We start from the raw sequence: 24,202 nt of genomic DNA, 5'->3' as shown, positions 1-24,202 counted from the left end.
AAAAGGGTTCATAACATTTCGATATCAGTCAATCGAGACGGACAAGAGCACTCAAAACACAGAGGTGACCTTTTACCGTGTCTTGACATTTGAGATTGAAAGGCGAGCTGGTGATGCGCCCCTCACTTGGACCATGCCGTCGGTTTGAAGGGCAGCTCGTAAATTATTGTAATAGCAATTCAATTCTATTCATGTTAAGGTCTAGAATGCATCGTAGTGAGAAGATGAAGGTGTGAGGCTGTGCGGTGCGACGGCGGCGCGCGCAGCCTTAAGAGTTATAGTGATGGAGATCACATCGTCGTTTGGTAAATTAAAATAATTTATATATTACGTATATTAAATATGAATTAAAACGTAGTGCGTGATTAAAAAATAATAGTGTTGAATAAATTTATTGACGATAAATGGAAAGTTTACGATAAAACCTGTTAATCTAGAGTGCCTGGAAACATATCAAATACATTGTACACTAAAAATGATTCAAATATTTGCTGATCGTCGATTGAAGACATTTAATAATGCATCTATAATATTTTGAATCGCTGCCATAACAGTCCGCGGGGTACAACACTAGCGATTTCAGCGTTCAGTAATACGAAGATGGGTGCCGTGAGAGGCAGGCTCCTGGTTCGGGTCTGAACTGTTCATAAATAGTGGGAATATAATGTAATTGGCACCAACCATGGGCGTGGATAGCGTACCTTCGCGGCCGACAGTGAGTAACATCTCATTGTTTTAAAATTATTCACACAAAAACATGAAATTAAATCTCACAAAATTGAAAATAATTAGTGAGCGTAAAAATGCCTCTGCATTTCGTCTCTCCTTTCGGTAGCCTTGGTCGTGTATGTTATGTTTGTGTCACTAAGTGGGAACTAAATCAATATTACTGCAGTTTTTAAAGTTGGTGATAGTGTTGTATGTCATCGCCGCTGTCACCGCACCGGGTGACGGCCTTATAGAAATTTTAACTCTATTATTCGCTGAATAGATCTGAAAATGCAATGCAATTATAAATAAAACAATATAATCCATGTTACTTGGTATTTAATTAATGAATAATAAAATATTATTTATATATTTATTTATTTTATTACTATTTTAATTTTTATCATGTATTTGAAATGAAAATGAAATAGCTGTTATATGTTTTTCTTTCATTATTATAATAATATAGTACATTAATAATATATAATAATATATGTACTATAATCAAGTAATCTCTGTTACATTATCGTAGTCATCTCGTAGAGTCGTAGCATCGTAGCTCCGTAGCATCGTAGAGTATTCTGTATGCAAGTCTCTCGTTAACGGAACGATTATATGTAATGAGGTTCTATGTTTGAGTCATCATTTAAATAGACATTTTATTTTTATTTTCAAGCAACCTTTTTTCTGGAACTTGAATTAAATATCCTTAAATGGGACAGTTACGAAATCACTCTTTAACTCTTTTATAGACAATAACAGCTCTGTTTATTTATAAAAGTCAAGATAATTTTATTGATAGTTGAGTTAGACGTGTCGAAACGCTGGTATGATGCTTAAATCTCTCTATTTCTTAGTAATGATAGGAGTGTTATTTTTATTATTTTCAGATCGCTCATGAGTCTGAGCTTTATTGATTTTTTAATAGATCATAATATAAATATATACACATATATAACATAAGACTTGTTGTAGATGTCCATGGGCGACAGTGACTACTGCCCATCAAGTAGGCCGTCTACCCATTTGCCACATCTATCATAAAAAAAAAATATTTATATATATATATATACATGGCAAACTTTTTCTACGCCGCTAACTAATTTGATGTTCGCGTTTCTAAACTAATCAGATATTTATAGCTGAGAATGCTTTCGTGGCACGAGTCGGTTTTTACAACGCAGCCTTGTCACCGGCCGTACCTCGAAACACCTCGGCGAGACATTGGAAAAGATCCATTTGAGCCAAGAATTACCTTACAAACAGATGAAATGAATTAAAAAGATATTCTTTATATAAAGAGAAATAATTACAGTGAAATTGGTACAAATTATTATTTTTATGTGTATATATATATATACAATGTAACATCTATCCCGGTATCCCAGTACTCTTTTGCTCTCGTGGTAACTCCCCGTTAAATCGCTCGTTCCGTAAACAAACAATATATATTACGGTGTACGGAAAACATCAAGCGCGATTATAGCATCATTTTCGTTTATTCAGATTATATTATTTGGGATAACATCGTACGTATACTAGTTTTCCTCTCGGCATCACATGCGATCGTTGAAGATTTTCTAGCAATATGTTTATATACTATTATATGCATACATTTGTATTTGTAACGAGAAAAATTGTATTAAAATTGTGTTTGGGAGTCAAACATAACAGACCAGCTTAATATTATGTTTATTTATAAATAATTTCTTCCATATTATCTACTCATTAGTTCCTTCCTACGTAGGAGTTAGAAAAATACAGCGTTTATGGCAAATATTTGGAGTATTATAGATCAGGTTAATTTCAGGGACAAAACATGAATTTTCCGTTATCTTAAGATGATAACAGTTGATAGCTATGTGGCCGAGCCTTGGATAATTTTAGGTGCCGTTGTACGAGTAGTTGTCACCCTAGGAGCTTTAGGGATTTAGTGAGGAGTGGGAAGGGACAATTGGATTTGGGAGAAGTTATAGAGGATGTCTAAGGCTCTTAGCAATCATTCGTCCAAGAAAACCTTAACATAATAGACAAATACCTTATAATAATTTAGCTCCGTAGAGATATCCGCTGTTGCCTGTTCACGTACAGCATAAATGTGTTGATCGCAGCTAGACTAGCTATAACTAAATGAAAAAATATTATAAAATCTTCTAAATCAAATCAAAGTTATCAATTAATTGAATAAAAGGCATCTTTATATTTTGTAGACACTAAGTAGTCGTTCAATGGTAAGTGAAAATACGACTAAAGCGTTCTCAGTTTGAGTTATTATGGTTCAACAGAATTAATTTTTTTTAATAATGTTCTTACCTTGTAGTAATTGTTTGAAACATAACAAAGGAGGTTGACGTATACAAAAAGGTTTTATATAAACATTCCTCTGTAAAGCTTCTCAGATTTAAAATCTGTTAATAGCTGCGTTCTCGAGTGTCCCTTTCTATTTTGAACTTCTTTGTTGGGGTACGTGGTGACGTCAATCGCTGGAAGCCAATGCCCGCGATCTTTGTAGCTATTTTGACATTTTCAGATGATTTCACTGAATATTCTTTATGAACTCTGACATTTGAAACAATATCGATAGTCACTGTAATTGTTATTTGAGAGCTGTTTCTTAAGTTTTATTTCTTTAAATGTTTTTCATTGCTGATGTTTGCTGAGAAGTAAGGAATAAATTTCTTTTTTTCGAGCTTATTATTGTGATTTATTGACTTTTTGTCTTTTCAGTATTTAAAATTATTTCTATATATAATAATAATGTCCAATATATGTAATTCGAGTGTAAAAGTTTTGCAAAGAGGAGCAGTTTATAGAAAACGTCAGACATCTTTCCTTTTTTTGCCGTCTATGAAAAGATTGCAATGAAAAAGTATTGATATTGTATAACTTTTATAATTTTGAACGTTTTTTTTTAAGAATTTGTCAAGTATAAATTTCATTGGAATATAAGAACAAACAGTATAATAATATTCATCTTCTTGTCTTTATTCATTGATTTAAAGTTATTAAGTAAAAGATAATTTAATTTTATAAGAAAATTTGAAATTTGTTTAATACATTTGTATTTAGATGTATTAATGTGCAGATATTGCAATATGCATCAGGCTTTTGCATATTGTACTCTACTACCTAAGATATACGATCGGTTTTAAATTAAAGTATAGTTATAAGATCACAACCAAAACGACCAAGAGTTAAATTTAATTTCATTAATCCACCTCCACAAACATCACCTCGTAATGAGATTTCCTCAGATAGATTTTTTAATTAATCTGAATTTTTAATATTTGATACATTTCTTTACTATTCATTAAATTCAGAATGACGGTGTGCGTATCGATAATAGAAATTTGGGTTACATTATTAGTAACTTAATAGAAATAAAGTTATTTAATTTACGCAGCTATAGATACGCTTACATCTCGTCGATCCATGAAATTTCAATGATTGTGAAGTGATCAAACTTTCGCATAGGATTCAATTATATAAGAATTTTAATAGTGTTCATGAATTATCTCTGTAAATATAGTTTCCATTAAAATTACTGTGTCCAATTCCAGCTGCAGCTGGAAGCAGGATCGGGGGATGGTCCAGGTCCTCCGATGAACAACAACACTGACGGCGCCGTGGCCAGTCCCCCCAGAGATGATAACCACAACCCAGACCCAGCGACGCCGAGAGCCACGCAAATTACACCCTCAGGTATGTGATCAACTTAAAATTTGAACCTTCTATCATAAGCTCAGGTCACTTCTGCGAAAGGTTCAAGACATAAATCTCTCTTATACCTAGATAGATCTCGATTAATTGAATTGCATTGTTACATATACATAGTGGTTTATTTGATCGAGAAAGCAATAACACTGAACACTTTAGAGCGAATGGCTCTGAAGACTTCGTTAAAATTTTGTAACGAATTATGATTCTAAGAATATACTACGAAAACATGGAGCTACAAAGCCTGAATGTCGCTCTATAAATAGAAAAGCAGCAGCAGCTCTACAGAATATCTGAAGAGATTGAAATCGAAAACATATTACAGCGATCCGGCGATCTTTACATATTCAGTACTAAAAGGATTCCAACGTCAGGGTCCGTAGGGTAGGCTTTTATGGACTCGATGGTGATAAATTGAGTGATTTCTCCCGCTACGACTTTTGTACTTTTACAAAACGGGCTGAAATTTATCAATTCGTGTAAAATATTGGAATATAAAGAATAAACTCAAGAAATATCGAAACCTTTGACATATTTAATAGGAATCAATAAGAAATAGTAAATAATATGTTGAAAATAATCGCAACTTCACAATTTTCCTGATTATTATCTTATTCTAACATAGTCGCAAATCAAACAATACAAAATTTCTTAAAAGGTCACGAAACCTTTAAACAAAAATTATTTATAACGGACCTTTGAAGTGGACCGGTCAAAGATTGGAATTCGTAATTCCTGTTACAGAATTTCGGACACGTGTTTGGGGTTAATACAAAGGATTTAACGCGTGCCTTGATAGAGTGCTGATGATATTTAAAATTGAGATAACAATTTCGCTATCGCTAATCTTGAAAATTTAATAAACAATTGAAGAATAATTAATTCTACTTGTAGTTATAAATAAATAAAGAAATTAATTAATAATTTCTAGGTTACATCTGAATTCTTGAAGTACTAGTATTTATAACGTTCTGTTTAATTCCAATTGCAGCGCTGTAGGTGCACTACTTTTTTCAGAGCTCTCGTATTCGGAATAGCATTATAAGGTCAAAGATGAAATCAGTTCAAATTTATGTTTTAAAAATACTTTTTTTTTGTTTGTTTTGATCAGTAGCATTGGTTGTGTTCGTGTCGCATGTTGGAAGCTATTATATTATTGAAAATACTGCCTTAATTATAAGAAATATATAATTGTAGTTTTGGTTATAAAAAAGAAAAGAATATCATTTTTATTTGGTACCTTTTTAAAAAAAAATCCTTTTAATTTTTAAGCACGCTCTTTTGTCCTAAAATTTTTTGTACAGATAATATATATAAATTCTTGAGAATGTCATGAAAATTCATTAAGCTTTTATAAAGATTACTCCCGGCATGGAGGAGGAGAAAAGTATTGATATAGAAAAATTTCAAAACGACTTGAGGAAACTTACACTCGCTACTAGCTTCATATAGCCAACATTTTTTTTTGTGTAGAAATAAAAGTGGTCCCCTTTTTGTAAGAGGGTTTCCTAGGAGCCTCCCCTCCCCGCCTAGTCTGAAAGAAAACAGTCCGTTGACTTTGCCGACATGTTTTGGTAGAACTTTAAATCCACCAAATAAACTCTCGCTCACTAACTCCTACATACGCAACTTACACTCTTGAGCATGACTTTGATAAGTGCGCCGGTGTATGCGAGAGGTTAAACATTTCTTTCAGACGACATTAGCAATGTGATTTCGTCAGGCGATCAAATACTTATTTCTTCACTGACATATATATTAGTGGCAAAGTTCCTTCTTTGTTTACGGTTGAATGCGGTCATTCTGTAGTATTGGAAACACAAGCATTCGGCTTCGCAACCCTGGTTAGAAATGGCAAAGTACCAAATAACAATTTCAAAAAAGATTTCAAAGGGACTCTTATTTCGAAAGAACTAACTATTATGGCTCAGAACGCTCTGCTCGAAAATCTGGCAGTTGAATTTTCTAGCCCCTGGCCAAAGTGGTCAAGATAAGCTTCTGACAATCCTTATGACTTCCTCTGACTAAATCTGCTGGTATGATAGTACATACACACATCAAATGGGATTTTAAAACTATTTATATCTGATGGTAAACAATATTCGTGTCTTGACTAATAAAATCTTACACCACCACGGTTGGCTGACTGCGGTTCTTTTATGATAGAGGTCCTTATTCCTAATAAGCAAGTTCTGATGGATCTGCGTAGTCTTGACGTGATAAAGCCAGTGACCAGGTCCTGGGGGTCAGGGTGATATTCCAGTACTAGTGATAAGAACCGTGCTCCCGAGTTGTCTAATGTTCTGAAGCGATTTTATTGCCTCTCTTCTATGACTGGAATAATGCCTAAATCATGGATGCTTCCCATCTTGGTAGTTGTACCTAAGAAAGGAGGCCAGACATACCTCGTTTATACCGTCCCACCTGATCCAAACCTGCCACCTCGGTGAAATAGTAACTGGAACTTTTTGGTTACGCAGCTGACAGTAGATTTGTGAAGTGATATCACAATCCAGGTCTCGTGACAGTCGAGATCAAATGATATTGGAAAGAGATGCCATGATAAAGTGTGTTAATTTCCTACCTTCCTCCCTACGGGCGATAGCGATCTTGTGAAATTTAATGCTACTATATTACAAGCGTGCCTTTTTTTCGTCAAAACCAGTTCGTTCACTAAAACTCTATCTCTTTTTTACTATTGAACAACCAGATGCATGGTTAGCTTCCGTCCTTTCGTAACATACCTTCTCCGCATCCGGACTAAGCAATGCGCTTCCTCCTTCACAACAACGGCTACGAACAGTTTTCCTAAATATGTTTCCTTCCATTTACAATTAGCGTGTGAACGAGGCAAGAGTGAATAGGTCCCTACTAGGATAATGCATTAACTTGGCATATTTCTACCAAGCATCAGGTTCAATGATAGTCAAGCGTTATCTAATTAATACTAAAAAAAGTATAAATTACTTGAAATTCGTTTAACAGTGATTTAATATAAATCACAGTAATGGTATCACATCTTTTGTTAAACAACCCTTTTATTTCTCCATCTCGATCTCAATTCAATATGAAAACCAAAGAAAATAAGGATTTCAAATTCCGAAGTCATTAACGTCTTTTCGAGAGTAGATCTCACAAATTATTATTACATTATTGAGTAATTAAAACAATAAAATATCTATGAACGGAAAGAGGTTTAAGGCAATAAAAACATGTCCGGTCTCGACCTTTTAAAAGTCTATTTTAGTCAGTTTTGTAAATTTTGCTTTGAACAATAACTACTGTTTCTTTTTTATTAAAACCAAATTACATATCGCTAGAAGATATGATGTATTTTTACAGTTTTTGGTTCAAGTTTTATAACTGAGACTTTGTAATTTATGTCAGTGAAGATATCTATATATGTTTCTTTAATAAAATGCGAACAAATGTAAAGAATTGCACTATTCATGATTATACTGTTGTGATCACTCCTATACATTTTACCAACCGATATGATGGATGCGACTACATTAATGTATGTTATTTATATTCTGCAACTGTTGTGAATTAAATATAAATGTGTTCTAATTAAGATGCTGACCTATATTCCGCTTCGCAAGAACTTGCAACTTGCAAGTAACCACTGAACGTAACACAACTTATGTTGTACCTATTAATAGTTGTATATTTCTATTATTATATATATACAAAAGGTTATGATATTTGAGATGCTATAAATAATTAACCCAACTAAAAAGTAAAAAATATTTTTTAACATTTACAATAACAGTGGGCGGAAAATATTAGTATTGTTTTGAGGAAAGCATGGGGCGCTTTGTACCATATCTTTCATACTATTTTTGAACTAATCGTATTGATCGAATATTTTTGAAAACAGTTTTTGTGGTTCTCCAAGCTCACACAAATATAAGAAAATGTGTTTTGTAAAATTGCGAAATTTCGGACTTACCGATTTTTAGCTAAAATTTATTTTAATTTCAGGAAGTCCGTACATTCTTTTCCGATTATTTAAATGCAACTGTTCCATTATAAATATCAAGGCTTTTCTCTACGAATCATATTCCCGGATCCAGATGGTATGCATTCGCAGACCGCGTTAGTCCAATCTCTCTCAGTGTTACGTATAGGATGTGGAAGAAATTATTATGGTGGCCACGTTAATAAGGATAACGAGATTTTCTTATAAAAAGTTATTAAAATAAAGTTCTTCATTGACATATAAAGCTGTGTTTACAGAGTTGCGTCTCCAATTCGTGTATGTTGTTAGCATAAATAGCTACACTTGCGATCAGTGTAGTAGAGTAACGATTTATGTAACAAGTTAGTGTCAGCTCAGTCACTTAGAAATTAAATATAAAATTCTCCTTATCAAAAGTTTTTGATTTTCGGCTGTTGATAATGCAGCTATGTAGCTCACCAACAAATACATAACGCTTGAGCGAGCATGCTCTATCTCTTTCACTCTCGTGTAAAGGATCTACGATATGATATGAAGATCCTGGCAATCGTAATGATGAAATTGATATAATTTCTACGAGGTATTTATTTGCCACCGGTCCTTGATAAGCCTACAAAATTTCAGCGAAATCGGTCCGTTTAAAATGGGTCAAAATCGAGTTGGAAGAATTCGGTTACAAACACATACATACATACACGTGAAGCTGAAGAAAAGCATGTAGAAAGATACTTATACGAGTATAATATCTTTATAAAAAATTTTTTTACTTAATGGAGGACTCTGCGTAATTTGGTTGGTTATGAACCGATGTTGATTAGCATTCGAAAGATTTTTGCAGATTCATCAGTTTCAAGGATCTATTCTACTAGGTGTTTGAAACTCACACACAAATTTAAATTTGCTTTAAGTGTTGCTTCATACTCGCTCCTCATAAAATTCTCACAGTGATCTCATTTTGTTTGTTCAACACTTTTTCTTAACTATGAAAAGAAAACGGTTCAAAGAATAAAGTATCCTCTATTAGCTAAACTCAATTAGCACTTATTAGTAATTAAATCTACCTTTACCTTCTTTCAACCCGTGTTTAGTACTCATGATATGGACCTAAACTTTGCCGCAAAACGTAGGACCTAATTCTATTATCCCTAGACCTCTTGAACGTTAGTTTCGAGTGGGATGGCGTTGTGCCAGAATTGATACAAAGCGGTACGTCAAGCAACGAGGTCTCCGGCGCTTGTACTCGTCTCACACGGCGGAAGCTTCATGTATGCCTTGAAGGATATACTTAGCGGTTATTTAATAAATATAAGACGGAAGGAAGGTTGTAAATGACGCTAACTAGGATAAATAAACAACATTTTTAGCTAGCAATTTAGCACATCTTCTCGAAACTTTTATACATAAATGAAGTTATAAATCATTGACCATCAAAAATTAGTGATATCTTATATACCACGTCATGCATAGGAAAGGATTATTTTTAAACATGCTTTTACGAAAAGCGGATCAAAAGCATTAAATCACCTTCTCTAGAATTAAATCTCTACGATACACGATGATCATTTTCGGTAACATTCCGGGCTAATTTTTTGTGTAATATGTGCCTAAATCAATTATATAAATACCTAGGCTTTATGAAAAATAAAGTAAACAATTTTGAAATACGTATACAAGATTAGAAAGTCAAAAAATATACAAGTGTTTTGATTGGATAGGGCTGTGGATTTATATTTTTGAAACTGAGATCACAATTCACAAGGACTGCCAATATGGAACTCCAAAATATGAAAGTTCACTAATTTTTCTTGGGGCCACTTAATAATCTTATTTTATGTTAACCAAGTTGAAAAAAGGCAAAGCCGTGACAGCTACAAATATTATTCGTGTTAGATTGAACCGAGACTCGCATTTTTTCAAACTCGTTCCATGTCGCCTTTATTTTATCTCTTCACGTCATTTTCTATACATTGGTAGATTATTTCCTGACATTTATCCAAGTGTGATTTATATAATTTCGTTCTAAAATTAATAAATTAACAATTTTAATACAAAAAATATTGAGGAAAATTAAAGGGACCGATTAAAACATTTAGCTTCCGACGGCTTATAAAATTCTTTACGTCTTTCATAAGGCTGAGTGGCATTTCACCTATATTAATTATAAAACGTCTAAATTAATTCAAATATCCTTAGTTTTGATACAATATTATTATGGAGCTTCTATTTATACTTCTATAATTTTTCAACAAATCCCACGATATGCATTCTTTAAATTGCTTAGTAAAATCCAAATTTAGAAACGAATATTATGATAATATTCAGGCACATCCATATTTTATTTATAGAATATATCATACGATACAAAGTACTGGACATACAATATTATTTAAGCTATGAAAGTAGTATCTCGCCCGCAATATTACACATTTAACAAGAATATCAATCAATCATCAATCATCATCAATCAATACATATTACAAAACAAGTCCCTTGCTGCGTCTGCCTGTCTGTGTGTTCGCGATAAACGGAAAAACTACTGCACCGATTATCAAGCAGTTATCACACCCGATAGCGTGATTCTCGAGGAAGGTTTTAGTAAATAATTTGTTAAGTTTTTGTATTTACTTGTGTGTACATTAACGATATTTGTTGAAGATGTCGGGAAAACATGTGCCGTCTGAGAGCTTTTATAGAATACGCTGCCTTAAGTCTTTGAGATAAAAAAACAATGTAGGGCGGAGTTGTGTATCTTATATAGGTCTACAGAAAAGTCCGCGGTGGCATATGTCTATACCTTAAGAATAACATACTATATCCATTTTACAATTTTTAAAAATTGGCATTCTTAAAGTGTTTATTGGAAAGCTATTTACATAAATGCGGTGTTAAGTCTTATCAAAATAAATTACTTCGTTTTCAAGCCTACATCAGTATCTGTAAATTACTTTTTAAATCATTTAAACCGGGCTTCCCGCTTGAAAGTTATCATAATATAAAGTGAATAAAACTCAAAATAATATTTTATATTTTTTGTAAAGAGCCCGTGCGAAGCCGGGGCTGGTACCTAGTGTTATATGATAAAGAGAAAAATGTATTGCTTTGATGTATATTTCTCTTAGATATATGTTTAAAGTCACGTACATACGTTAGTATGATAAAATAAAAATAATGAATTCTATGTCACAGCCAGTTACAATTTACTTCACATATTGTTTTACAAAGCGTTATTACACAATTTTTTCCATGCCTATTATTTTACTTATAAAGTGACCCGACCTTGACCTGTCCCGGTCCGAGATTGACTCGACTCCCCCGGGCAAGGCTCCGTTTCAATCTGATGACGATATGATTGTAGATATTCTGATATTTAGTTATTCGGTCTTCTAATAAATCAAGATATTTGGCCTTCGTGCCAAACCTACACAATAAAACTGACAAACTCACGGACAATGCGCAAGAATTAAGGAAGAATTTCATGTATAGCCTTGGAAGTATCTACTCAAACTGCGCATTCTTAAAAGTATATAAAACTCCTATACCAGTCCCACCTAGCGAATTCAGACAAATAAACTTTATCTATCTTGTTAATTTGTTTTTAATGTCTGAAACATTTTGTTTAGGCTATTGAGTTTATAGAAGTTGTTTTATAAACAGAAGTACTGAAACTATACGGCGACCGGCTATCAGAATGGGAGAGGACGGAAGTGCGAAAATATCCAGAAATATGGTTCCTGGGACTAGAGGCGAATAAAGTCCAGGCGAGATCCAACCTGCCCAATAATTGTGGGTTTGATGACGAAAACGGCAGTTACAATAAAGTAAGTATAAAAAAGAACATGTATGATGGCTTTGAAAATTCATTGCTCATATTGTCCGATATGGTTTGTTAAACATATAGCGAAACAATCTTTATATTACGAACTTGAAGCAGCTTCTCAAAGAGATGCAAGCTATAACAAGTCTTTAAGACGATAAGGGCCTTGTAATAGCTAATATAACGTTTAACAACTTGCTCGTAATGTGACGCAGGAGCCAGGCGTCTGTAAAAATGTAAATTCTGACCCCATTAACAGGATATGCTTATCGAACAACAAAACTAAAAGTGATTTTAAATTTTGCAGCAAATCCACGATCACATAGCCTATAGATACGAAATTCTGGAAGTGATCGGTAAGGGTTCATTCGGACAAGTTATAAGAGCGTTGGATTACCGCACCGGAAACCAGGTCGCAATCAAAATCATCAGAAACAAGAAACGGTTTCATCATCAGGCCCTCGTGGAAGTGAGAGTTCTGGATCATTTGCGGTTAAAGGACAAAGACCAATCGCACAATGTCATCCACATGCTGGACTACTTCTACTTCAGAAACCATTTGTGTATAAGCTTCGAGCTCATGAGGTGAGTTTACAAAGTTTTGATTTTAACTTACTTGCCTTCCCACCTTTATAATAACAAATGAAATTTATTATTAATAGTTAATAAATTGAAAAAAAAAATCACCGACATTATAACTTTCAAACTTTTTGTGTTACAATCTGTGTTCTATCGCAGAAACTCTATAGTTTATAAAAAAGCCTGCCGAGTCATTATTTTTCTATTAAAGTCCATTACGTGAACATAATTATACGCGGTGTCGAACAATTCGCAAATCGCAAACTTGCACAAAACTTGGGCAAAGCATAATAAATAGCATTGTCGAGTCAGTGTCACGTCGTGCCAGGCTAGTACCGTAATTATCGGCTTCCATTCTAAGTGTAGTTTCATTAGGGATAGCGATCTGATCAGAAATACATTTTTGTTATATTTTGGCTTGCTAGAATATCTTTCGTAATCGTGATTAGGTAATATTTATGCCTTTGATTTTTATGACTTTTATTTTAGTACACAACTAATTCCAAGAACTTCATTTTTTCTAAAAGCTGCTGTTATACACATCGCATTTTTTTTATATTCAATTAACAGCAGAGTACACGGTTTTAAGTCCGATTTAATTTTTTATACAAGAAAGTTTATTTAAATGTGTATGTTTATAGTTGGATATTAAAGCAGCATTAATCTAGTCAAATATTTTATTCATATTAAACCTCTTTAGTACTGCCTTTTTGGAGTAAGTTTTACTATTAGTATATTTATATAGCTACGTTAATGTTTCCAGCATTAATCTGTACGAGCTGATCAAAAAGAACAACTACCAGGGGTTCAGTCTCAGTCTCATCAGACGATTTGCCAACTCTCTGCTTCGCTGTCTCCGGTTACTGGAGGCCGAGAATATCATTCATTGCGATTTGAAACCTGTACGTGAACAAGTTGCACTAATCTAATACTATACAATTACGGATACGACTTCTAAGATTTCCAGAATAACCGTTAAAATGTCAAGTTATTTTAATATGTTTATATATTAATGTACTTCATTCAGTCTTTAAATGGAAGCTGTGTCATGAACCGTTGATAACATCTGTAATAGAGGTATTAAGAAACGAATATAGATACGTCTAATAAAATCTATGATTCACAGCATATTCATGAAAATTTTTATATATTATCTAACAATACCCTTAGTGTAGAAAATCTAATCCCAACTATCCCGTCAAGGTAATATGGCCATATCATTACAGGAGAACATCTTGCTGAAGGCTCGAGGCAGTTCCTCCATCAAGGTCATAGACTTTGGTAGTTCGTGTTACACGCACGAGCGAGTCTACACCTACATACAGTCCCGCTTCTATCGCAGCCCTGAGGTCATCCTCGGACTGCAATACGGAACCCCTATTGATATGTGGAGCATGGGTTGGTATCTCACCGAGATCATTGATTATTTTAACATAGAATATACAAATTCAATTGGTATATTCACTATGATCATTTCTGAAATTATTAGGGCAAATTTTGTGATAGATTGAAGATTTTTGTATCCGTTTTAAACAATGTCTAAATAGAAAGACGCTTACGTGAACTCAACGACCAGCGACTACTGTATCTTGCCCAATGGTTGTAGACTACGCAAAAGGTTTCAATCTGTCTAGCCAGTTATTATCTAGACCTGGCATGGAGAGTTATATAACTTTAGAAGCATGCGGTTGGGTCATCGCTGATGATAGATAAATGTGTAGCGCAAATAATATTTTATAGGTATTTCACATTTTTGTCCGTTAGTTACTTAATGTTTACGTGATTAAGTTGATTTAGATTTTAGAACTTAGTTAATAATTATTATATAAAAGACGAGCAATTTAAAAGCACTGAGTTATTATACGTTAAGAGCTAACTCTATTAATTATTACTTACTTGTACAATCGAAATCAAATTTACAATAAAATATATATATGCATGATGACTGCTAAATATTTTAATAAATATCACGGTTTACTCAAACGATTTCTGAAAGAAATAGATTATAAGCACAAAAGAGTATGTATAGATTTTAAATGTGGCTTAAACCGTATTATAAGACATACTAGATAAAGTTTCTTATATTTGTAATGTTTAGATCAAGTATATTCATTAATTTATTATATGCTTGCAATATTTAAACATATATGGTACAGGTAATGGCAAAATAAATACATACATCCATATACCTACCAAATATACCGGTTAGTGACAGCTATTTTTTTAGGCTTTGATTAATGACCGATGCAAATTGATCACATTTTACTTACTTCTTATCGTATCAAAGTGATTATTTCTCTGAGCAGCCATAATAATGTATATAATTCCAAGTTTGAAATTTAAAAAAACAGTAAGAATATGTTTATAAAATGTTTAACCTTTCTAACCTGTTATTTGAATATATTTATAACAGATCACATAATAGATATAAATATTTTAATAAGAATATATTCTTAGTGCGCATGTAATAAGGACGTTTTTCGCTTGACATATTTGTGCATTATTCGGCCATTACGTAAGCAAGTTTGTAGAAAGCCGAGAGAAAGGCGACACACGTGCGATCCGCAAATATCGAAGCATCATTTTTAGGCAACAGAATATTTCTTATGACATTTTTATATAATTTAATAATATATTGAACTCCGAAAATAATGACCTGCGTATATATTGTGATGTAGGCCAGAACACGACATTTAGGCGTAGGTACTAACATCAAAATACATATATAATTTATTTAAATGAAACTAATATTTTTCGGATAAACTGCGCGGATTTTTATTATTTTAAAAAAGTACATAATCCCGACGTTTCGGTTAAAAATCCGCGTAGTTTATCCGAAAAATATTAGTTTCATTTAATGAATAAAACTCGCGAAAATCTTAGATCTCATTACATATATAATTTGATTTACCTCTAGTGCTAGTTTACGAACACAATAAAATACCACCAGGTATCCCAGATCTGAACTGCAAAAATAAAACATGTTTTTCAATCCTACTAGAGTAAAGAATATTCATTTTTAATCTGATTGACATACATTGGCAGAATCTCAATAAACACATGCCACTCCCAGTTTTAAGCCAATCTCACACGGCTTTGTAATAAACATAGAATAACGAACTAGGCTACAGCCTGCGGACTAATGATATTACCTACAGAATATTATTTTGGTTTGAACATTGATTAAATACGGCTGGTTTTGGTATACATGCCATATAAATAAACCTGTATAAATTAGTTTTATACCCAAAAACCTAGATTGCCGACCATTTAACTAGCAATATCACCAGGTTGTATCCTCGCCGAGCTCCGTACGGGGTATCCATTATTTCCGGGAGAGAATGAGACCGAACAGCTGGCCTGCATCATGGAACTGCTGGGTCCGCCTCCGCCCGACCTGCTTCTACACGCCACAAGAAAACGTCTGTTCTTTGGTAAGACAATACAATTTCATTTGTTTTTACACGTTTTTCAATTCCTTTTTTTCTCCATAATCCGCATGGGTATACAGTCAGAGTCATGGTTTTGCGAAGAAAGGAAAAATAAATCTGGGTTTCCTTATATATCCAAGTGTCTGACGTTAATAGCACGAGCTAGATAATCCCAACTTAAAGCATAGTTATCTCTAGCGTTTTCAAATTAAAGCCTGCTCAGACTCAATTGGTATCAGAATTTAAATTATATATTAAATATTAAACAATTCCATCCCCAGACTCAAAGGGCTGTCCTCGCTCGGTGACCAACTCTAAGGGTCGCAAGCGTCGTCCGGGGTCCCGAGCGCTGGCTGCTGCGGTCCGCTCCGACGACCCCGCCTTTCTGCACTTCCTTCATCGATGTCTTGAGTGAGTCATCACCCTAATACTTTGACATATATGAAGTTTTATGTAGTCAGATTATATCGGTTATGGGTTTCTCTATTACGATGACAATGTCGATTTTAAAGTAGTCTAGACCGACCCACGGGTGTTTATGGGACTATCGACAGGGGACGACGCGATGTTGGCATGATAAAAAAAACTTCAGAATCAGAATATAGGACAGTATTACCAAACAAAAAAATCTTGAAAGTGGAACGTTAATACCCAAAAGAACGCTATACTGATGACTATTTTCTATAAGTTTCTATTTATTAATGAGTAATATTGATAGTACTTCGTAAGATCTCTTTTCATTGTAAATAAGATGCTACACGATAAATTGTTTTCGTTGTCAAATGCTTAGTGACACTTACTGTTTTGATTACTTAAATTAAATATTCTTATAGTTTTTTCGATAATGTTCTTGCCGGTACCCAGTCCTCCCGTCCTGTAGCTAGTCTAATTTAGTTAAAACAGGTGCAACCGATTCGGATATTAGCTGTAATGCACAGATCAGAACAAAAATTTTTTTTTTCACCAATTACAATATTATATTATTTGAGCAATGATCAAAAGATTTTTTGTTGCATAGTGGTTGTTCAATAGACTTAATATTGCTTCCTTGTCTAATGTTTATAATAATCGTTTGGGTCAAATAAACAATTCTATTTTCAAAATCACTTCAAACAACTCCCGGTCAAACATAAGTTGTTATTACATTTCTTGCTCAAGTTCTACATTAAATTTATCATATGTATAAACCGTTTAACATTGTAAACATAGGCTGCTCATCGTTTTTGAATACATTAACATGAATCGTGAACTTTCTCTGAAGTTCACACTTTTTTTGTATCTGTAGGAAGGAACGGTCGCGAATGAAATGTCTAATAACCGGTAAATGTTGAAAGTAAAAGTAAATTCTCACGACAGATAACCATTCGTTTCCTCACTTACACAAATTACATAAAGGTGATAAATTAATTAGTAACACAATATAAAGTTTAATTGGTCCGCCCTTTTTCGTTGGACTCTAATTCAATTAATTGATAGAAATAATTCAATTAATATATTGAAATACTTTATGTATAGCGTTTTAAATAGCTCTCGAGTGTCAGAGAATAATGATTACCAGTTGTTTTCGCATCAACGACGCATTATATTTGATATGGTCTGTCGACTTCAACCGACCTTTGGGAATCGGGGTCGGATTTCCAAACAATGGACTATTTTGTGAATCTCCTCGTCAATTTTTCATTATAATTGGCATTTTCATACAAACGAAGAAACATTACGTAACCTTTCTGTATATATAAGAAATTTAATTGTGTATTTGTAATTTTAATATTATTTTCTCAAACGTTTATTTACACGACTCCCTCATCCAGTACATATTTAAGTAACAACCTATCATTTATCTTTTGTCAGTTCCTCGTTCTGTTTGATACATTTTTCTTTTTTTTTTTGGCTCAGAGGAGATTTGTAGATAGAAACGACTGAAGGTGCACAAAACAGCAAATAAATGAAAATAGCAAACAAGGTCAGGGTTAAAGCTAGCTACTAAATATATCGCGTATTGTGATTTATGTCGTAAATTAAATATAAAAGCATACACGAGCTTTCTGAAGACCTTAATTTGAATTATTGTTTATTATCACGCATTTTGTTTCAATAATATTAATAATTTAAAAAAACTTTGATGGATGACTTGTCAATTGTCACTCATTCAGGCAAAGACAATTGAATCAGAACTGCAGACTGGATTGGAAACTAGGCTAGATTTGGTCATCTCAATAACACACGTCCTAGTTACAATAAGGCACTTATTAGGAGTATGTTATTTATGTGACAAAATGCTCTTTATAAAGTTACAGAAAAAAGACGAAGTTTGCTAGTTCTCTCATTTACACCAATCAATACTATGACTCATCAAATAAATGGCAAGTAATAGTAACTGATAGTGTTCGCTAACTACAAAACCCATAATGTGCTTAACAAAGTGCCTTCTATAACATAAACAGTCTCGGTAACAAGTGTATGAACCATGATAACGAATTACCGTGTCTAGTATTCGTGACCTTTCCTACGAAAGTGGTGAAAGCCGTGAACCTGGGAGCGGTCCTTATAAATACCGTAATTCAAATCGACTCTAGAAAATTATAATAGACGTTAGAAACGCCTTGCACTTTGATATTAACCGCTTAAATACTAACATTTCTTGATTTTCCATATTTCTTCATAAATGGAACTCTGACGATTTCTATTTTATGACAAAATAAATCTTCAATTACTTCAACATACATGAATGTACATACATTCCTACTGTGATACAATCTTGAACACTTACAACAGATTCCCCGCATTCTTTTCCCACAAATCTTTCGCCGCGAAATGTGACAGATGCGTGGTGAAAGGTTACTAGGCTGACGCAATGGCGTTCATTACATATGTATATGACAGCTGTGGAACGAGATAATACGAGCTTCTTCCAAGTTATGGACATTATTTATATGTTTTCACTTACGGATTATGATGTATTTTAACTAAATTTAACATATGCTTACTAGTAAAATATTTTCCAACATATACTAGGTATATAATAACAATTCACGGATCAACAATTTTTGTTTTTATTTATTTTATTTTCACTGACATATCCATGGTTATAAAGCCGATGTGTGCATTAATTCGTTTATAAAAAAAAAATTATTTCGCAAAATTTTAATGCTGGCAACAATTATTATCGCGTGTGATTTGTGTTTTAATCTAACATTTTCTATTACGTAAACATCTCGATTCTCGAATAGCTAGTCATTATAGATCTAGACTCCAGTGAGCTAGATGAGATAGGTATCAATTAATGAAACAAGAATTAGTTCATGAAACATAGTCGACTGTGTTTTGTTTTTAACTCCAAGATTGTTATTTAACTAAACTCTTATTAGTTTTCTCATTACAAATATTTTTTATACAATTATATTACAATAATATTTTTTTCTGATACAGATGAAAAAAGTTTCTGAAATAGGTAGTGACATTTATAATGGATTTTGTTCCCGGATATAATTTGTTAATAATATGTTTTTATTAGTTTCTCGAAACTCATTTTTAGGAAAAAAAAAATAATACCATTGAATTTTTAAAAAAATAATTCGTTGATTAAAGTTGATATAAAGTTTTACGATCATATTGTATTGTGTGATGTTTTCCTATGACTTCCTCGTTTAAAAATCATATTCAATCACCGCTTGTTTCGTTGTAATCCAAAGGTTAATTCACCTAGTGAGGTGAGTGTGAAAGTGTCTGATACTGAAGGTTACTAAGAGTTCAACGTTGATAAACCTTTCACAATGTATATATAATAATTAAAATACATACGTAGATTTTCTTCTAGAATTACCTTAACTAACTTTGTCTTGAAAATACTTGGGTTACTTCCTTAACATGATACAGTTAATAGATATTTTTTTTTTAATTATATATAATACATGAAAATAAAGTTTTTTATTTAGCAAACTAAATTAAAATACACCTATAATTATATACTTACTACTTCTTCTATAATCACTAATTTATATTGTTTTAATCTATGATGAGAGTAAGGAGCGTTATCATCAAGAATAATTTGCTGCTGATAAATAAACGGATAATAACATACCCAGGTCTTACGAGTCAGTGTGCTCAAGCACATTTTTGCGTTGAAAGAATTAATTATATTTTGTACACTCTAAAGCAAATGATCAAAAAAATATTTATAAATATAAATTTCTAGACGACTAACTATACGGTGAACGAAACCCATCTTTCTAAGTTTCAGTTTAACATATACTTATTGTCATAATCTATATTTAGTAGTCGAACTCAATGATCGTAAAAACCGAATGGAGTTAGCAATTTTAATTGACTAATTTCCTTTTAAGAAAATCTCTTACCTTAGTATATCTCGTATGTATGTAGAATATCTCAAGTATGCTGTAACAGACACATATTACTAGTTTTTAGAGGAATTTTATAAGTTTTTATTTCAATATTTTCTTAAAGACACCTGAGGCAGTAACAAATATTTTAGTTCACTCGTAACCGAAGTATTAATAAAAAATATATTGTGAGCAAGCTGTATCACTAAAGTTAATACTTTGTATCACTAAAACTATCTACTGTCAATTATTCCCAAATTCCAATTATTTTAGAAATGACAACAAAAGTTCCTGAACGGAGATCTAAAGAATGTGATCTTATGTAAAGCAATTACAGACACGTTACGGATTGATAAAAGAAATATATAAAAACATTAAATGTTTATATACAGATATAAGAAATGGATTTTTTTAGCTAATGAACGCTAAAGAGTTTGAAATGTTTAACGAAAATTAAAGGTAAATCCAAAGCGAATTCAGGAGGCTTTATTACGAGATATTCTAGTTATTTGACCTAAATATCATTCTAGAATTATAACTATCAGCAACAGTATTTATAAATGTAATAATTTAAGTTAGACCTAAGAGCTACACGCCTTGATCTAGATATGACTGGTCATCGAACCCACAGTCACTTTTGAACCGCTGAGCTTTATTGTGTTAGACATGGCAACACTTTAAAACATTTTATATTAATATTCCAACCTCAAATTAAATACTTGTCTTTTAATATATATAAAATGCATGACAAACAGAGTTATATTATAAAATAGTAAATGATATATTTAACTCTTCTCCTAATTAAGATAACATGTAACTACAAAATAAATAACCCCCGTCTGCTAACATTGATTTCCGTTAAATTTTATAAAGTTGCTTAACGAAACTTATTTAATAATAAAAACATCAAACCTATGAGATAACATTGAATTCAGACCGTAAATGGCTACGCATAAAATATGAGCTTGGGTTTGGAAAAATAACGCTACAGACATTCGCATTGCGTTTGTAAATGATGGAAACTTCGAGAAACGACCGTCAATTCTCCATAAGACATTGTTGCGTTGGAATTTTGAACATACTAAGAGTTAATCAAAGTCTTGTAATAAATCGATAATTGCGTTGTTACAGTCTGTGCAGCAATACAACATTAATTACTTATTTACTTTTTATCACAGGTGGGATCCAAAGAGACGTATTACGCCTACGGAGGCTTCTCGTCATGAGTTTGTTATGGGCTGTGCTTTGGGCAGTACTCCGTCGGGAGTTTTGGCTCTCCCTCGTCTCCCGCCGCCCCGACCAGCTCGGACAGCTCTCCTGCACTCACAGTCAGCCGGCGACGTGGCCGCCATGTTAGGGCGGGCGTGACCTAAGGACTCCAGACTCAGAATCGGTTCCAGTGGCCTGCCATAAAAACTTCTTTCGATTCAAACCTCATTTCTGTCATTTCTAAACGTTTTTCGAGCCCGGAACGAATTCTGATGCAATGGCGAAAGGTACGCAGGACCAAAACTTCTGAATCATCTTAGTGTTACGATATATTTTATTTCAGATATTCATTGCTCAACCACGTGTCCCAATTATAAGAAGCACGATATTTCATAGCTACCTCTTACTTTGACGATTCTTAGTTTTCGATAGCTTCAGAGTTTAAACTCAACTGACGTTACATTTACATAACTATATACATTTTCAAAATGAAGTATTGGATGTGGGAACGTTGCGTCTATACTGTACCGGGTCTATGATCTATCTTCATCGCGATCAGGCTATGAATTATCATCTATACTCTGTTCCGCACTACTTATCAGCGCCGGCGGGAGGCTTGCGCAATAACTCTTTACATATCGAAGTGGTTATACGGTTTTGTAGTAACACTGTGATAACGTCAGGATTGTTAAGTGGGTCTTAAGAAATGTGCCAAAAATAACGAGCCCTCTTAATAAGATGTTTCCATATCTAAAATTACAACGAATGTTTAGCTTTCAGTAAAGAGTATTCCTTTAAAAATACATGGCTCGATTAAAATATATATTCTTTAATAAGTTTCAATGCTTCTAAAATAAAATCCGTTTAATATCATCAATATATCATTAGATTAGTAAAGTGACTTACTTAAAGTACAAGATGATGATACGCCACGGCCGTTCATAACTTTAAAAACGAATACTGGGATGTACACTTTTTAATTTATAGACAGGACATCATTATAATATATTATTTTTTTGTACCCACCGTTAAATTTTTTTTTCTATATCTCTTCAATCTTTTCCAGCTATTTTACTTTATTTCTTTTATTATTTATTTAATAACAATCTAGTCAAAGGTTTCTGTTACGATTCCTGAATGTCTTCATATAATTTAATAGAGACATAAGCGTTTATTATGAATGTTTATAGAATGTGATCGTGTAGGTTTTGTAATCTTAGATAGACAATACTTATCGTTAATTAAGGTTTCGTGTTAAGATCTCAAAGTAGTTAAGTGTATAGTTTGCCAAAATAACGGTTCTATGTATAATTCTGATTGTATAATATTTCTTTGGAAGTAAATGCGTTTCATCCGTCTTGATTGTCTCATTGTCTTTCATCAGCTGCCGTGTCCTTTTATGAGTTACTGTTTAAGCTTATTGTATGTTAAAAATTGTGTGTTTGTAGCAAATTTTATAATAATAATTAATTAAATGTTTGAAAATAGTTGCTGCCATTTGTTACGTATGAAAAAATAATGTAACTGTCAAGTCACGATCAGTTTAACGTTTGCTTCACAAATCTTAAAGTTATTTATTCATCTGTTTAACTTCATCCAGTCAGCCTGGTCAGTAGTATAGTCGTCTGTAACCTTATTTTAAGATGTAAATAACCTAGTTTTACGTTAGAGAATGTGTCTCGGCGGAGCCAAACGGAATCAATAACTTTATACTGTTAGATTTCGATTAGATTTCGACGAGTTTCCATTGTTGGAACATGATTTGTAAAGATTATAATATATATTACATTAATTATATATGTTAATTATTTATCAACAAAAATCTCTTGTCTTATATAATTTCACAAAATCGTAATGTACTATAATTACGTATTATTCTCGACGTTGTAAAACCGTACGGTATTATATCGTTATCATATAATGGAAACATGCAAACATTATTGGACTGATACTGCCCGGGGTACTTTCAATTTAGTAGCATTTGACCATTTACGAAGTAGCCCTTAAGCCGAACGTATTAAGGCACACAACTTCAACTATGTGAAAGGAGCTATTGCCTAATACAGCTTTGTAGGAAACCATACAGGAGATTAATTTTCAATGCAAAACTTTTCATTATTATCTCAATTTGGATAACCTTGTTTACTTGCTGTCTCTAAATTATATGACATGCTCCGATGTAATATAACTTTCTCTCTCACATAACAGACTAGATATAGCTGTATCGTCACTTTTATACTATATATTTTCTAAGTCTGGTTGGCCTATTCTATGTAAAATGATAACTATTTGAACCCCTCGACGTACCTGTGTGGTCGGTCAAGTAATTTAGCGACATGTATTAATTGTATTAGATTTAGAAGAATGGTTGTTATATTTATCATTATATTGTAAAATGGAATGTTTCGTTTTAAATGTAGATATTGGGTAATAAATTCTTCCA

At 32.9% G+C, this 24,202-nt stretch overlaps 1 protein-coding gene across 1 annotated transcript; it reads left to right on the top strand.

Moving 5' to 3' along the window:
• The first annotated feature begins 600 nt into the window (after positions 1–600).
• LOC116779423 (dual specificity tyrosine-phosphorylation-regulated kinase 2) lies at positions 601–24,202 on the top strand. The gene is made up of 9 exons (XM_061523078.1): positions 601–715; positions 4,269–4,410; positions 12,041–12,204; positions 12,508–12,785; positions 13,543–13,681; positions 14,006–14,177; positions 16,070–16,213; positions 16,492–16,621; positions 21,729–24,202. Exons 1-9 carry the CDS (start codon positions 683–685, stop codon positions 21,916–21,918), a joined length of 1,392 nt encoding a protein of 463 aa, XP_061379062.1. The 5' UTR covers positions 601–682; the 3' UTR covers positions 21,919–24,202.

Source organism: Danaus plexippus, chromosome 2, assembly GCF_018135715.1.
Source record: "Danaus plexippus chromosome 2, MEX_DaPlex, whole genome shotgun sequence".
NCBI lineage: Eukaryota > Metazoa > Arthropoda > Insecta > Lepidoptera > Nymphalidae > Danaus > Danaus plexippus.
Note: the sequence above shows the minus strand (reverse complement) of the source record. Positions and strands in the feature narration are given on the sequence as shown.